The 16,687-nt window shown below is 60.1% G+C and overlaps 1 protein-coding gene across 3 annotated transcripts; it reads right to left on the bottom strand.

The window, feature by feature from the left end:
• Window positions 1–2,020: 2,020 nt before the first annotated feature.
• B4GALNT4 (beta-1,4-N-acetyl-galactosaminyltransferase 4) lies at window positions 2,021–13,283 on the bottom strand (the record flags this gene model as incomplete). Of its 3 annotated transcripts, XM_079105341.1 has the most annotated exons (20): window positions 12,868–13,283; window positions 10,149–10,252; window positions 9,781–9,876; window positions 9,618–9,713; window positions 9,441–9,531; window positions 9,270–9,370; window positions 9,085–9,152; window positions 8,819–8,897; window positions 7,716–7,782; window positions 7,093–7,227; window positions 6,908–7,017; window positions 6,726–6,826; window positions 6,541–6,641; window positions 5,570–6,464; window positions 3,800–4,083; window positions 3,493–3,646; window positions 3,305–3,377; window positions 3,053–3,206; window positions 2,652–2,778; window positions 2,021–2,423 (listed from the first exon to the last, which is right to left on the bottom strand). In XM_079105341.1, the coding sequence occupies exons 1-20, from the start codon at window positions 13,016–13,018 to the stop codon at window positions 2,252–2,254; spliced, it is 3,159 nt and encodes a 1,052-aa protein (XP_078961467.1). In that variant the 5' UTR covers window positions 13,019–13,283. The 3 variants fall into 3 exon arrangements, with proteins under 3 accessions (XP_078961467.1, XP_078961469.1, XP_078961468.1); XM_079105342.1 differs by lacking the exon at window positions 2,021–2,423 and having other exon boundaries at window positions 2,648–2,778; window positions 7,093–7,230; XM_079105343.1 differs by lacking the exons at window positions 9,781–9,876; window positions 10,149–10,252; window positions 12,868–13,283 and having other exon boundaries at window positions 7,093–7,230; window positions 9,270–9,531; window positions 9,618–9,676.
• Between the last annotated feature and the right edge of the window lie 3,404 nt (window positions 13,284–16,687).

The raw sequence follows: 16,687 nt of genomic DNA, 5'->3' as shown, positions 1-16,687 counted from the left end.
TGGGAGCTCTGGCTCCCGTGGACCTCGGACGTTTCCTTTCCCCTGTCTTCTTGGCACCTGCGAGGGTGGTTTACTCTCCCTCTTCTCCCGGCCTCTTTCATCTGCTTTATTTCAGTTCCTTCTGCGTGCTTTTTCTTGGAGTTTTCTCCTGGGTTCCTCACCAGGTTCCCAACAACAGCTGTTCTTAGAATTTGCTAGAGTGGCTTTTATTTCTGTGCAAGTTTTATTTTTCTCTCCTTCCCAGGTGTTGAGACAGCTCTCATTTCTATTGTTTCGGTCACTGACTTCAAGTTGCCTCCTGCGGGCTGTGCCCCCCGCCCTCCTGGCTGGGCTCCTGCACACTTGCTTGGCTTGCTCTTCCTGGCCACCCTATTAGAGATGCCGCCCCAGCCAGTCCCCTGCTCCAGCATTCATGCTCCCCTTAGGCTGTTCCGGCCCAGCCAGACACCATGCTGTCTGAAGCACCCCCCGACCTGTGCTAGGGTGGCTGTCCTTCAGGGACAGGGTCTAACACACAGTGGGTGCTCAGCAGTCAAGTGGATTAACAAATCATGGTGCCTGCAGAGTTCACATCATGTGCAGTTTTTGCCTGGACATCTCTTCTGCCTCCAAGATGGTTCTTCCGTGTGCCTCGCCTGCCTGCCTGCCTACCTTTCTTTTCTTTCCTCGTCCCACCCATGCTTGGTAACTTGTGCTCTTAAATTTAGATATGAAATATCTTCCAGAGGGGACTTTTCTGAACTACATATTTGGGAGGAGAGGGCGGTACAGGCCTCTGGAGTTCCAGCTGAGTCTGTGGCTGGCCAGTCTCTGCCTTGTGAACAGCAAGTCACAGGAAACTTGGTATCTGCCAGCATCTGCAGGCTGGGCAGTGGCCAGCTGCCCCTGAGGACTTCCAGCAGTGCTACCTCTGGGACCTCAGGCTGAGTGGGTGCCTCTGTCCTTCCAGCTTCATCTTTCTGGATGCCCTGCGTACTGAGACCTGATCTGCGGCTCAACCTGGGTGGATTCCGAGGGATGGCTAGATGCGGGATGAGCTGCTGCCTTCCCCCCCAGGGTGAGTGAGGAGGCAGACAGAACAATGGCCCCAGAAGAACCCTTATCCCTAACTTCATGGCCAAAGGAACTTTGCAGATGTGCCTGCATGAAGGATGTCGAGGGGGAGGGGACCTGAGTTGCCTGGGTGGCCCCCATGTAATCATGGAGTTCTTGCAGGTGGGGCAAGGGGCCTGGGGGAGCACGTGAACCCGCGCAGGCCCCCAGCTGCTGGCTTTGAAGATGAAAGTGCAGGACCCAGAAATCCAACTGGAGAAGATGAGGAAAGACCAGCCTGGTCTCCAGAGGAAGCAGCCCTGTTGAGCCATGACTTTGGGACTTCTGGCCTCCTGAACCATGGGATGAATTAGTGTCCTTCTGAGCCACCACCTTTGTGCTGATTTGCTACACAGCTGTAGGGAACTCAGTCTCCCAGCTGCGGGTAGGGCACCTGCCTGCTGGACCTGGCTGAGACACTGAGGGCAGACAGCAGAGAGGGAAGAGTGGCCCTCAGTGGCACTGTCCAGCCTCTGGCCAGTGTCCCCTTGGTGTTCCCCCAGCGGCAGCAGTTGTCAAACAACACCCCCCAACGCCACTATGGTTTAAGCAGTTTGTGTTCTTTTTCTGGTGCTGGAATTGAAGCTGGGGCTTCATGCTTGTGTGTTCTCTACCATGGCGCCTTACCCATGGAGTGGGTTTCCTGTTCCTGGCAACCCAGAGTCCTCACTGAGCCAGGCCTCCACCTGGGGGAAGATGAGGAGCACCCACCCCACATTCTGCTTGCACAGTGAAGGGGAGAGCAGGGGCACAGACTACTCTTTGCCACACACCGTCTGTTCTCGTGGCCAAAGACTGCACGGTGGGTGTCAGAAGAAATTGGAACGCCCAGGGCCTGCGTGAAGGGCAAGGGGCAGGGCAGGTAGGGTCAGTGAGGGGCACAGAGGGCAGGCAGTGACTCCCTAGAGCACAAGCCACAGAGGACAAGTCGGAACTAAAAAAAATATTTCATTTCTTTCTGAATAAAAACTGGGACAGACAGAACTCTTGGAAATCTTGAAAACAATGTCGTTGCTACAGAGAATTTCACAGAAATCATTGTGGACCGTGGGGACCGTGCGGCTCGGCCCGACCAGCTGTGAAGGCTGCCTCTCAGGAGAGGGCCTCGGGAGCCGTGGGGGCAGAGGGGCGGCGGGGTGGCGGAGGTGCCTGCTGGGGCTCAGGGCACGGCCCTCACTGCCGCCCCAGGACGCCGGGCTGCCCCACCCTCAAGCCCGCTCCGTGTGGGGCCCTTCCGGCTGCGTGTGCCCCACATGCCCCGCTTAGAGTGGTAGTGGTGGTAGAAGTTCCGCAGTCGAAGCCGCTCCACCTCCAGCCCTGCCTGCAGGACCCTGGGGTGGGAGGGGCAGCATCAGCCGCTGGTCCTGAAGCTGGTGTCAGGTGGCCTGTGTTTGCAGGACCCTGAGGGTGGGAGGGGACCCAGGGACTGGGGTGGGTTCCCAGGCCCATGACGTCCTGGGAGATGGGGAGGAGGGCAGGGTCTTGTTGGCACCTGGGCCCTGTAATTCTACCCTCCCATACAAGGATGGGGACTCTCCTCAGTCTTGGGGGGCAGTCACCTGTCCAGGAGCTCCCAGTCCTCGCCCCCCCACTGGTCCCGGAACTCCTCTGTGTTCATTCCTCCCACACGGTCGAAGTCAGATTTGTAGATCCCGAAGAGGCCAAAGCCATTCACCTCCCAGTAACCTGAGGGGAGACCCTTCATAAGGCTGGTCCCTCCCAGAGGGTCCCATCACTCTGGGGCTCTCAGGGGCCACCTGCCTGGTGTCAGGCCATCACCAGAAGCACAGTGCATGCCTGGGGCACTGGGGAGGTTCCTATGGATCTGCCACAAGACTGGGGGCTCTGGAGTCCTGGGCACTACAAGGGGCACTGGTGGGATCCCAGACCTGTGGTGGTTGGGAGAGGCCCCTGGGCTCCTGGACTTCACCTTGGCATTACTGGTCGTTCAGGGCATTACCATGTGGGTTGCGAGGGGAGCTCCCGCAGCCCAGGCGCATGACCACAGGTGCGAATGCCAGTGAGCCCTCCACGCAGTGCTTGCGGATGCCATCCAGGATGTTGGGCGGGAAATGGATGTGCAGGTCACAGAGGAAAACGATGCTGCTCGGGTCCTGGAGGTCAGGAGTTCTGAGCTCCACTCTCTCCTCCCACAGCCAAACTCCTCCCTGGGCAGCCCTGTCTTGTCACCCTTCCTGTCTGACCCATTCACCTCCACGGCATCCACTCCAGCCTGCAGCCCCGCAGAGCGCTCGAAGTTTCCTGTGCGCCTCAGGTACTGGTACCTGTGGGAGGGGAAGTCACAGGTGCTGATCCTAGAGGTGGCCAAGGCAGGAAAACACACTTCCCACGGAGGAAAGGTGGCCACCCCCCAGGTGGTGGTGAGCAGAATGCCATTACCGGGGCAGCTGTGCCACACGCAGGGCACGCTCCACGTCCATGTCATCGCTCTCAAAGTCCACCAGGACGACGCTGAAGTGCGAGTCACCGGTGCGAGCATGCAGAGCAGTCATGTCTGCTAAAAACTGCGCCACCCAGCGTGCCTGGTTCTTCACTGTCGGAGCGGGCGCCACTGAGCCAACTGCCCCGGACCCCCGCTGGACCCTGGCTGGGAGAACCCCCTCCCAGCCACCCCACACCCGTCTGCTGTATCAGGAAGGTGTCCCCATTCTTTCCCGGGGCCTTGGCGGCCCCACCGCACCAGCACCTGGCACGATGAAGTGCACCATGACGTCCTGGCGCCAGGCCAGGCGCAGCGGTCGGCAGAGCTCCGGGCGGCCGTCGGGTCGAGCAGAGGCAGCGGGAGGGGGCTCGGGACTCTCTCCGTCTGCGTCCCCCACGCGGGCCCCCGGCAGTCGCAGGAAGACATACTCCGACAGGCGCAGGCGGCCGCCCCCGCGCTCCTGCAGCTCCAGCTCCAGCAGGAAGCGGCTTCCACGCGCGGAGTCGCGGCGCTTCTCCACGTTCACTATGCGCAGGAGTGCGAAGCGCCTGCGAGGCGGGGCGGGTTACCGGGGCTGCACCTCCACCGGACTCCTCCAGGGGCGGGGCCTCCGAGCCACCACATCACACCCCAACCCCCGGGGATTCCCAGAAAGGAGGTAGGCCGGCTTGTGCCTTCCGTCCCCAGGCAGAGCAGAAAGTACGGAGCCGGAGCCGGAGCCGGAGCCGCAGTGGGAAGCTTCACAGCCCAGGGCGCCCTCTCCTCGGGGGTTCTCCACTGCCTGTGGTATATCCTGTCTGGATGCTTGCTGCTCTCAGGTAGGGCCTCCCACCCTCCCTTGGAGGCCAGTACTCCTTGCCTCTGGAGCCCACCAGTAAGACCTCTGGAGGTCGAGATTCCTGCCCCCTCTATAACTCTCCCCAAGTCAGGAATCTTCTGACCTCTCTGTGGAAACTTGCACCTTCACACCCAAGTGGCAAAGGTGGGTTTACAGCCACGATCTGATGGCATGGTCCCCTCATCTTCACGGGACTGAGATGCTCCAGGAAGCCTAGAGCATGGGCAGGCTTGGCCTCTGAGCCACCTGGACTTAACTGCCTCCCTCAGCCACAGTCGTGGCGGGGGGGTCCATCACTGCCCTATACCTGGCCTGTCAGGCTCCCTACCCATCCCTGAGGCAACAGCACACCTGAATACAACCCTGGACCCAACAGGCCTTTGCCTGCATGGCTGTTCAGTGCAGATGCTACCTCTCCTTCGTGGCGGGCACAGCATGGCCTTCTGAAAACTCCCCAGAGGAAAAACAGGGCCCCATGTAGGGGGAAGATAAGTTGGGTGATGGGGCTGTGGCAGGCAGTAGGGCAGGAATCCTGCATGCTCCCTTGGAGTAAAGACTATACCCCTGGTAAAGACCCTGTAGCATTGTGCAGGGAGAGGAGGGGAGTAGGGGTCTTGAGCTTGACCCTTGGTGTCTGTGGCTGTTTGTCTGGCATCTGGCTGAGACTGACCACTAACCCCTGCAACTTGGATCCATCCTTGGGTTCAGGTACACAGTGACAGATGTGGGGTTTGGAGGTAAAGGTATATGGAGCCAGCTCTGGGTGGGGCTCCAGGGAGGCCCTGAACCTGGACCAGGGCCCCAAGTGGTAAGGAGCCAAAGGAGAAGAGCCCTGGGGGCTTCCCTAGGGTAGAGTGCAGCTGGGCTAGGTGGCATATGCCTGTAATCCCAGCAACTCAGGAGGCTGAGGCAGGAGGACCACAAGTTCAAAGCCAGCCTCAGAAACTCAGCGAGGTCCTAAGCAACTTAGCAAGACACTGTCCCAAAATAAAAACCAAAAAGGGCTGGGAATATGGCTCAATAGTTAAGTATCCCTGGTTCAATCCCTAGTACCAAAAAAAAAAAAAAAAAAAAAAAAAAAAAAAAAAGAAGGAAGGAAATAAAAGCCCAGGGTGGAGTGTCCCTTCCCAGACCAGCACACTGCAGAGCTCCCAGATTGTCCAAGACCAGCACTCCCTCTCCCAGGCGCCTCATACCCACTGTGGCGCGCGTTGAGCCGCTCCATGTACTGGGCCACCACGTCCACAGCCTCAGCCTCGGGCAGCTGCAGGTTCCCTGACACGTTGCAGCGAAGGTCGTTCCAGTCTGAGCGCAGCAGCTCGAAGTCTATGGCACCCACGCTGAACGTGCGCTGCCAGTCGATGGCGTCCTCACGCCAGCGGCCCAGAGCCCGAGTGGCCTCCTCCTCGCTGTCCTCTGAGGCCTCCTCTCCTGGGGTCCCATCATCCTCCCCTTCCTCCTCCTCCTCGCCCTCCCCAGGCAGCTGCGGCCTGGATACCTGGGACAAGCTCAGGAAGGAGGTCACCCTTTGCGCTTCAGCTGATGAGTTCGAGTCCGCGGACAGCGCTGCCAGTCCTGGCGCAAGTGCCTGGCCCTCCTGATCCCCCTGGGTGGCCTGTGCCTGGGTTGGGGGCCTCAGCTCTCTGGTCTGGGGGCCTCCGGTCCTCCGGCCCCACCGTGGTGGGTGTGGGGGCGCCCGCAGCTGCACTCTGGGCAGGGGCCTGGGGCGCAGGAAGACACCAGGGAAGGGAGGCCAAAGTGGGCTGCGAGGCGCCCTTGGGGAGGCCCGCTGTCTTGGTCGAACCCTGGTCACGTACACCTTAGAGGACGACTTCTCAGCAGCACGCGGAGGTGGAGCTCGACCCAAGAAGAGGGGCAGGGGGCGGGCAGCCTGGGCAGCCCAGCTCAGGGCCCGGGAGTGTCTGGGGATGTGCTGGTCCAGGGGGCTGGGTGGTGTTGCGGGGACAGGGGTGACTGCAGTCTCCGTGGGGGCCGCTGGGGCTGGAGACCTGCGGCTGCCCTGTGTCAGGGACATCTCAGTGGGCTCCAGACTGTCCAGCAGCTCCCCCTCGTCCTCCTCCGCCAGGAAGTCTGCAGGGAAGCGGGTCAGCAGGCCACGCCCAGGTAGGCGGGCTGCGGGTGCTGGGATGCCGGCGACAGTACTCACCCTCAGGGTTGAGGAAGAGGAAGGCGCGGCGCTGCACCTCCTCCTCTTCATCTTCCTCCGCCTCTTCCTTGTCCATCTTCATGTATTTATAGAACCCAAACCTGGAGTGGGGCGGGGTGGGGGGGGACATCAGATAGCCACTCCGCCGAGGCTGCGCCTCGCTTCCAGAAGGACCACCCACCCACCTTTCCAGATACAGTGGCGACTCCCGGTAGAAGCACTTGTTGTCAGTCTCCATGTGAGTGAGGCGCGTGTAGTCGTTGGGGTACACAAAGGAGAGGTACACCTGGGAGCGGGGCCGAGGTCAGGGTGGGGTCTCTGGGAAGGCTGGCGGCCAGTCTCCCGAAGCCTTGTCAGGTGCACTTACGAACTGCAGTCCCTGGTATCTGGCGATTGGAAAGTCCTTGAGGACGTAGGTAGGGGCGTAGGCGCAGGGCTCCAGCACATTCTCCAGGCTAGAAGGTTCCATCCGAGGGGCTGTGGGAGGCGCGGTCAAACCGTGGCCTGGCCTGGCCCAGCCCCTGCCCTCGCCCCTTGTGGGCCCCGTCTCACTGAGGAAAAAGGTGTCCCTGGGGTCTGGCCGCAGCATGTCGGCACTGGGCTCCTCCTGCGGCAGGCGTCCGCCTATGTGGCTGGCTGGAGACTGGGGGACGTGGGCCACGTGGTCCATCTTCAGCGTTGATTCATCTGCTGGCAGAAGGAGGTGGAGGGGCTCCTCCTTGCCCCTCCCCACCCACACCCAGAGCCCGCCCACCAGAGGCTGTGAAGCGGTACCCAGCCGATACCTGTGTACAGGGAAATGTGAAGCGGTACCCAGCCGGTACCTGTGTACAGGGAAATGTGAAGCGGTACCCAGCCGGTACCTGTTCATAGGGAAACGTGAAGTGGTACCCAGCCGGTACCTGTGTACAGGGAAATGTGAAGCGGTACCCAGCCGGTACCTGTTCATAGGGAAACGTGAAGCGGTACCCAGCCGGTACCTGTGTACAGGGAAATGTGAAGCGGTGCCCAGCGGGTACCTGTTCATAGGGAAACGTGAAGCGGTACCCAGTCGGTACCTGTGTATAGGGAAATGTGAAGCGGTGCCCAGCCTGTGCCTGTGTATAGGGAAACGTGAAGCGGTACCCAGCCGGTACCTGTGTATAGGGAAATGTGAAGCGGTGCCCAGCCCGTACCTGTGTAAAGGGAAATGTGAGCAGAGCCGATGACCTCGAACTTCAGGCCAGGCAGGAAAGCTCGCCACTGGGGGCAGAGACAGGGAAGACTGGGTTCAGGGAGAAGAGGAGGGGTCTTTCCTGGCTTGGGGCTGGAGGACACTGGGAGCAATCCCTCAAAGGATATAGCAAGCTCTTGGGAGGGAGGATGGGAGGGATAGCCTACCTTTTGGAGCACGGCCAACTGGCAAAAGAGGGGCCCCTTGGACCCCTCTAGACCCAGACCCACCCTAGATCTTCCTGGCCTGCTGGTTATGGCTTCAAATCCCAAGTGCTGCCTGGTTTTGTACTATTGCCCTCTGCGGTCACTGCCAGCTGTCCAAGGGCCAGGACCATCATCTCCTACCAGGCTGCCCTCCCAGTACCCATCCCAAGGCTGCCCTTTCTGCTCTCCTGCAGAGGTGATCCCTGTCTTGCCTTCCAAGTTGGGGCTCCTGGGGGCTGATCCTGGGCCCTCTCACAGACTCCCTCGGCCTCCCGAGAGTCACTCCAACCTTGTCTCCAGCCTGCCGGGGACACTCACACACGGGCCGGCCACATGTGAAGTACATGGGGCTGGGGCTGAGAACCCCTACCCACCTGGTTGCAGTCCCCCCACCCCAGCAGGGAGGGCTCCAGTCCTCTGTCTTACTGTGAACCCCCTTCCACCCGCCTTCACCCACCCCGGATCTTCCTGGTTTATCTCCCAGCCCCCCAGATCTCCTGTCAGGGATTCTTCCTGAATGCAAATTCCGTTGCCTCACTCTGAGGATAGGCTGAGCTGTCCAGCATAACATGGCAGCCCCACCCAACCTCTGACCTGGCCACCAGAGCCACTGGGGTCTCTGAAGAGGCAGGGTCCATTCTCAAGTATGGAATCCACACACTGCACTTCCTACCCCACATGCTGTCTCACCCACTGCCTCCCTGGTGAGGGGTCACCCTTCAGAGAAGCCCCCTGTTCCCCAGCAGCTGCCTCAGACCCTCCTGACCTCCTGGAAACCCCTTCTGCATAGGGACACGTTGCAGTCGCACAGTAGGGAGAGGAGGGGGGACGGGCAGCTGGAGGCGCCTCGGCAACTCACTCCCACTTCCACATGGTCAGATCCCCGGTCATCCTGCTTGTGAAGCAGTTCAAAGTAGTACCTCCGGGAGGCCATGAGCCTGTGGACAGGAGAGGTCAGGGCTGGTTCTCCATGCCCAGTACCCTGTCAGCTGGAGAGCTCCCATGCCCCTCTGGGCTGGTCCTCAGGACGGTGGTTTGGTGCTGGTTCCAGCGTGCAGGGCACACAGGCAGTAACCACCAGCTTCCCTCACACGCCAACACAGTGCAGACACACCCGTCACTCACCGCCTGGGCTTGGACACCTGGGAGCTGAACTTGGTGAATTCTCCAGGCGCTGTCCACTCGGAGCCAGTCTGGGGGTGACACAGCAGGGTTGTGGGGTTCACGTTCTCCAAAAAGGGTGTTGAAGGCCCAGTGGAGACAAACGGGGTGTGGATGCGGGGACCTTGGGAGGGGAAGGGCAGGGGTACCTTGCCCACGAAGGCCACGAGCTGGGCGGCCGCTGGGGTCTCATCCACACTTAGCCAGAGCTCGGAGTTGTCGTCAGAAGCCACAGAAAACTGGACGTCTCCTAGTCCACAGGACAGGGGCTCAGGGGAGGCCCTCGCGACACCCCTCCCCAGCACACCCCACCTGCGCACCATCTCTGGCTGGGTGGATGAAGCCGAAAATCCGGAGCCCGTAGTTCTTCCACTTGGGGGACACGGCCAACTTCTTCACAGTGGTGCGAGTCTGAGGGAGCAGTGACCGCTGACGTGGAGGGCCACCACCAGCTGGGCTCTGCAGGCCCACCTGGCCTCCCTCTCCAGGGCACTCACATGAGGGAAGAGTGGGAAGTGTAGGTTCCTCCTCAGGTGACCCACGGCGCCACCACACCAGTCCTCGAACACATGCAGGTTCACCTGCCCCTTGTACTGGGGAGAAGACGGGTTAGCAAAGCCCCCTCCCCAAGCCTCCCAGACCATCGTGGGCAGAGCTCACCTCCTCCCGCCAGGGGGGCGCCTGACGGGTGAGGTTCAGAGGAGGTGGCCTCCCAGGCTCTCCGGGGAGCAGTGTGTTTGGGTCCCGGCTGTCAGACTGTGCGAGAGGAAGGGTGACAGGTCAGGGGTCAAAGGGTGGGGAAGGATCGCAGGACCACAAGCTGGACAGCTTCACTAAGTACGCACTCACACAGCTGTGTACACTCCAGCCCCAGTGGGGCCTGGACACTCGATACACGCACACCACCATGTCCACCCAGACATGGGCCTCCAGCTCAGGGCGCCGCAGCTCGGAGACAGACTGTCCACGCCCACCAGTCCTCACGTGTGGCCTCCCATGCCCGGGCTCCTCCCACGGTCCCCACTCACTGCCTGCTCCTCCTCACGACTCTCGCTGGAGTCCTCTGCCCTCTGTGTAGATGGCACAGCCCGGACACCCCTGCCATCTGTCACACTGGCCAGCTTCTCGCCATCTGTGGGTGGTAGGTGAAGCTCATCCAGGGCCCAGGCTCTCATAAGGCCAGAGACCACATGGCCAGAGCAGATGGGGTCAGCTGGGGGCATGGACCCGTCCCACATGGCCCAAGCAGGGCAGGAAGGCTGCGGTGTCTCTGCTGGGAAGATGCTCCCCGAGCCTGCTCACTCAGCAGATGCCCCACCTCTCACCTGAGCCCTGAGGCCTTTCTACATCGACATCTCAGCTAGGTGGGCAGAAGCACTACACCTGGCTGGGGTGAGAGAACACAGACGAGGCTGTGTCTCCTGTGCTTGCACGCCCACACCCACCTGGCTGTGCTCACCCAGCAGTCCTGCCCTGGAAGGAGCTCAGGATGGCCTGGCACCCTCGGCACTGTCCCTGCACTGGAGTGCTTAGTCTCCCTCCCTTCAGAACTGAGAGCTTAGGGTCACTGTGGGGCCTGTGGTCAGGAAAGCCTGCACAAGCCTTTCCTGGGCCAAGCCACATCTGCCCATGGTACATGTGCTGTCCCCGCTGTCTTCGAGCACAGGAGCCCTGGGACTGGCCTGGTCAGAGGAGAGATGGATACAACTGTCCTGTCTGCCAGGTGCCAAGATGGTCCTGGAGGACAACCCTTTGCAGTCTGCCCTTCCCCAGGCCTGGGGCAGACCACCTCTCCCCTGACTCTGCTTCACTTGCTGGGACATCATTCCTTAAGCTGTGGACCTCAACATCCCACTGTGTCCTGGGCGAGGGTCCCATGCTGCAGGACCTGAGCCTCTGAGGGGGAAGCTTCACTCGACCTTGTTTCTGTCCCTCCTGGTGTGCCCGCTGAGGGACAGCCAATGAAGCCAGGCGATCCCTCTGCTTCAGAGCCAAGCCTGGGTTTCAGTGTCTATGCCTGTCACCTCCATCCAGACCTCAGGAGCTAGAGTTCCCTATGGGCACGACCAAGACCAAACTGGTCTGGGCTATTTCACTGGGGGAGAGGGGTTGCCACGGTTTCCTGCCTGTTGAGACTGCTGCAGTGCCTACCCACCTGCTCCTCATGCCAGGTCCTTCCCTGGCTCATCACTCCCTGATCAGCTGGGAGATGAGCAACTAAGAAGCTCCTAGACAAATCACCATGGCCTGGCCCTGCGCCCACGGTCTGCCAAGCTAAGTCCAGGCACCTGTGGGCATTGGGAACCTTCTGTGTGAGGTCCCAGCCCAGGCTGCCACCACTGTCCTGCAGAGGCTGAGCCCTGGCAAGTGTCCAGAAAGGCCTCTGCACTACACAGCTGCCAGGCACCACCTGAATGCTGCTTCACTGACTGGACAGTCAGGAAAGCCTCAGTCTTGTCTGCTGCTCAGCATTCCACAAGCCCTGGCTTGGTGGAGCCCAGGTGGCTGGACAGGAGATGGGCCTCAGCCCAGAGCTGAGTGTGCAGGGTTGGTGCCTGCTGGTGCTCGTGGCTGTGCCACTGGCAGCTTTGGTCTTCCAGGACCAACCGAGGAGCAGACAGGGTCAACTGACCAGCTTCCCAGCAGGTCCAAGTGAGAACAGAGGGGTCTGATCTTCAGAAGTGGGGTTCCTATGCCTCCACCCCCTCCTGGTTGAGTTCAGACTCCTCGATTGCTCAGGAAATCAGACTGGGGGTCTGTGGCTGCTGAAAAACCACAGAAGCAGCAGACAGGGGCTGGTTTTGTGTGTTGCTGGGTCAGCTCTGGTTCCTGCAATGTCTGCTGACTGCTGGGCGTCTCTGGAGTGTGTCAGCTGTGAGATGCATGGGTTGGGTCGACCCACAGACCCTCTTGGGAGTGAGACCAGCCCCAGCCCTGGGTCTATGGAGCCAGTATCGCTGCTGTAGCCTCGGTAGGAGAGAAACTTGCTTCCGTGCCCCCACATCCTTGACAAGGGTTGAGGTCAGCCTGGTGGGGGTCTGTCCTGCCCTGGTGGGGCTCCTACTCCTGCCTCTTCACCCTCCCCCACCTGGGGGGCACTCTCCTCCAGCCTCTTTTCCCACCAGGCTAAGCTCTTCCCCAGGATGTATGTCAAAGGTCATCATCTTCAAAGGCCCTTCTCTGACCAGGACCTGAACTGCTTTGTGGGTTCTCACTCTGCCCCACTTGGTGTGTGAGTACCAAGATATGGGGGTTTACACCAGGCAGCACAAACCCCAGCCCCAGATATACTCAGGGTGCCCCTCCGGAAACAGTCCAAACACAGGGGTCACTCCTGCGGCTCCACCCTCGGGTCGGGATCTCTGGGTGTCCCCCTAGCAGATGGAGAAACTGAGATCCTGCTAAGTAGGCAGGTGGTGGAGGTCAGGCCTGACAGGCCCCTTGGGCTGAGGCGGAGAACTTGCCCCAAAATCCCACCATTAACCCCATCGCTACCGGATCCAGGCCGGATCCTAGGTTCCGCCCAGGTCTCGGGGCGCACCCCAAGAGGGTCGACGCGTCATGGCTGACATCAGCCGGCGTCCCGCTGGGCCAAACTGTGCCCCCTCCTCCAAGATCTCCAAGCTGGGAGAAGCCGGCGAGCAGCGTCTCCGGGCGCTTTGGCCCAGCCAGACCCGCCGCCCGCTGGAGGCCCGGACTCACGCCTCTGGGCCCTGGACGCCCCCCGTCCCCACGCGCCCCCCGTACCTCGCCCGTAGCCCAGGCGCTGGCGCAGCGCGCGGCCCTGGCGCGCAAGGCTCAGGTGCACGTACGTGAGCCACGCGGCGCAGGTGAGCAGCAGCAGCAGCAGCAGCAGCTTCATCTGCTTGCGGATCTTCTTCACCGGGAACCACGGCATCGCGGCCGCCGCGCTCAGGGGCGTCCCAGTGGCCCCCCGGTCCCACCCGCTCCGCGCCGCATCCCCCGGCCCACCCGGCCGCGCTCAGCGTCCGCGGCCCCGCATGGCCCTTTGTCCGCCACCCGCGGCCCCCGAGTGCGGCCGCGACCCCCAGGCTGCCCCAGCCGCGGGCCCGGGTGGGAGGCGGGAGCGGCTCCTCGCGGCGCTCCCGCCGGCCCCGCCCGGCCGCTCCCGCTCCACGCTCCTCCGGGGCGGCGGCGGGACCGAGCAGCATCCACGCTGCGGTGCTACCCACCGTGAAACGGGCCCGGCGGCCGCGCGGCCTGAGCCAATCGGCCCTGGCCAGCCCGCGGGGAGCCAATCCGCAGCTCGCGGAGGCGGGGCGGCGCGCTAGGGTGTGCCGCCGTCTCCATCCACGCGACGCGCGCATCCACCTGGGCTTCGCGCACCGGCGCGCGCGGGGACGCGGGGAGGGGACCTGGACTTGCGGGGGTCGAGGGATGCAGGGGTGGGTTGGGGCGATGAAGGCAGCAGAGGGCTGGGGGACTCTAGGAACCTGGGCAAGATGCCGGGAGGCCGGAGATGCAGGAGATGTGTGTCGCCTGGTCTGGGAGTTTGGGGAAACCTGGACTCAATAAGACCCGAAAGAATGGATCTCAGACAAAATGGGGAAGAGAGAAGGGAGTGGGAAACTGGAGGACACGTCGGGGTGGAGGGATGAGGAGTGAAGGTGTCTGCGGTACTTGGTGCAGGCCAGGCCGGGAAGGGCCCCAAAGCACATGGCTTCACCCTCAGGGTGTGAGGAGTCTCCGAGGTGTCTTACTGGAGGGCAAGGGTCCACCTGCCTGGCAGCTGGTGGCAGGGGTGGCAGAGGGAGGTCGTTAGAGGCCTCCAGCCACAGGCGATGGGTCAAGGGGTGACGGCTCTTGAGGATGGGTTGAGGATGCAGAGGTTTTGCCTGCAGGAGGGTTGCTCAGCTCAGCCCTCACTCTGACTTGGGGACCGTGTGGGGAGGACGCAGTGGTGCACGGCTCTATGCCCTGCCCAGCTGGAGATATTCCCCACCTGGGGCTGGGAAAATTGTTCAAGAGCTTACCCTCTTGTTGTAACACTACCCCACCAGCCTTCAAAACCCAGCTGGCCACATTCTGCTGTTTGTGTGATTCTGTCCTCGGTCCTGCAAGTATGTATCTTTTCAAAACTTTCCTTCCTGTCAATTGTTCTCATCACCTTCCTACTTTAGTCTACTTTCCATGTTCATGTTGTCTGCATATTAAAAAATTATACGTACCTGTCATCCCAGCAACTTGGGAGGCTGAGGCAGGAGGATTGAGAGCTCAGAGCCAGCCTCAGCAATTTATTGAGGCCCTAAACAACTCCGTGAGACTCTGTCTCTAAACAAAATATAAAAAACGTAGATAATATAAAATATAAAAAAGTAACCTCTGGGTTCAATTCCTGGTACCAACAAAATTATTGTTAAAAATTATATATCAAATTGTATTTTAAATGTTATTTTAATTATAGTGTTCTATATATCACGCTTTTCACATATCACACTTCTCACATTTCACACATTATGGTGGATACACCTAATACTTTCCCTGTCCTCACATTCAGCCAAGAGATGTTACCTTGTATCCTTAGCAGCCAGACAAGCAAGGGCATGGTAGTGAACGTGGTAGTGAACACACAGGCAGAGGGGTTTCCTTCTTCCTTACATTCTTCCTCCTCCTCCTTTTTCTTCATAGTGGGTATTGAACCTGGAGATGCTCTACCACTGAGTCACATCCCCAGCCTTTTTTATTTTTTATTTTGAGACAGAATCTTGCTAAGCTGGTGAGTGTCCTGCCAAATTATTGAGACTGGTCTTGACCTTACCATTCTCCTGCCTCAGCCTCCTGAGTCACTGGGACTACAGGTGTGCCACTCTTTCTGGCAGGGTTCCTCCTTTATGGAGTCTAAGTTTTTCTAGGCAGAAGCAGACAGATGGCACAGAGTGGAGGGGGCTTACTTCAGCTAGCACGGCCACTCTTTGGGGGCCACTGTCTGACTTGACAGCAATTAGAATCTTTAGAAAGCCAGCGTTGGAAGGTGGATGCTGACAGAATGTGGAAAATTTGTATCTGGAGACCAGCAGGGGGAAGAAGGGCCAAAGGCAGAACACTGGAGGACAAGCGGGGACTCCGGGCCAGCACACCTGTTCCACCTGCCACTGTCTAGCTGGGACAGCCTTTCAGAGATTGACAGTCAGCGTATCTGTCCAGCCCCAATTACAGAGGGAAAGGTTCTAGCCTAACCAGGTTTTCAAAAGAACCACCTGCAGCAACCACTTCTGACAAATAGGCATGAATGCACACTTCTTTTAAAAACCACATTTAACTTCCAAATAACAACAGCAGCACACTCATGCCTTTGCTTAATACAACAGGCTGCCTCTCCACAGGGGGCGGAGCCCAGGTTTCTGTTTACCTTTGATACTCAGGCCAAGTGGCACTCCTTAAGAGGGTTTGAGAGTCAAACAGCACAAACACAGAGATGCAATGTTAGCCAGTGTTAACATTTTCCGTTAGATGATAGGGGAATGGAGAGGGGAAGAAGAAAAAGAACTGGTCAGGACAAGTGACGCAGCTCAGGGGGCCAGGGGGGTGTGCTCCCGTGTGCAGCCACGGCCACCGTGGGCAACCTGCTCCCTCACCTGCAGCAAGCACCCTGCTGGCCTGGCTCTTTGCTTGGCGGTGACCCAGGTCTTCACACTGCAGGGCCTTTGCTGTTGGCAGTGTTGCCTGTGGTGGCTTCCTGCTGGAGGCAGGCAGGCACGATCGTCCCTGAGGAGCTCCTGCCAGCCGTGGGTCTCTTCGTCCCACTCTGGGGTAAAGCCCTGGGTTCCCCTTGACAGGACCAAGCACCCTGGCCTGCACAGGGACCCTCTGTCAATCCCCAGGTGTGACAGCCAGGTGGCCAGGTCTGAGTCCATGTGATACGTCCAGGATTTGCCCAGGACTGTAGGGATTTCCAGGTCTGGAACTTCCACTTAAACCCAGAAAAGTCCTGGGAAGACCAGGATGAGTTGGTCCCTTGGACACCTAAGGCCTCTAGACCAGCGGAGTCCAAACGTTTCAGGGACAGGAAGCAAAAATGTCACCAGGAGGCCATGAGGGATGACAACAGTTGAGAAAACATTCTGCCCCACAACGCCTGGACCTGGACTCAGGAATCCTGCCTGGGGAAGTCCGGACCAGACACTGCCTGGGAGGATCTGGCATGCCTGGGGGGTGTCCCCAGGCTGTCCTGCCATACAGCTGGTGTCTGCAGCCAGCCTGCAGAGGCGTTGCTCCACTCTGTGGTAGCCTGAAGGGCCACAAGCCTGGAGAGACTGCTGTGTGCCATGCCACCAGTGGGTGAGCACTCTGCACGTCTGAGCACGGCAGGAGTGAGGCAGGCAGAGAAGGTGCATCCACAACCAGAGTGCCTGCTTGCGCCTTCCAGGGTGCAGGAGGGGCCTGGGCGTCTCTGCCATCAGCCCAGGTGCTCAGCAAGTGCAGGTCGAGAGGCCATAACCGGCCTCCATTCCTGCTGCTCAGCCCTGACCAAGGAAGAAGCCCTGGGAAGGAGGCTGGAGGCTGTCCACAAGTGGGCCATCCTGCCCCCACCCGCCAACTGTCAAGA

The sequence above is a fragment of the Sciurus vulgaris genome (genome assembly GCF_902686455.1).
Source record: "Sciurus vulgaris genome assembly, chromosome: 11".
In the NCBI taxonomy this organism is placed as follows: Eukaryota; Metazoa; Chordata; class Mammalia; order Rodentia; family Sciuridae; genus Sciurus; species Sciurus vulgaris.
This window is presented reverse-complemented; position numbering and strand designations above follow the sequence as displayed.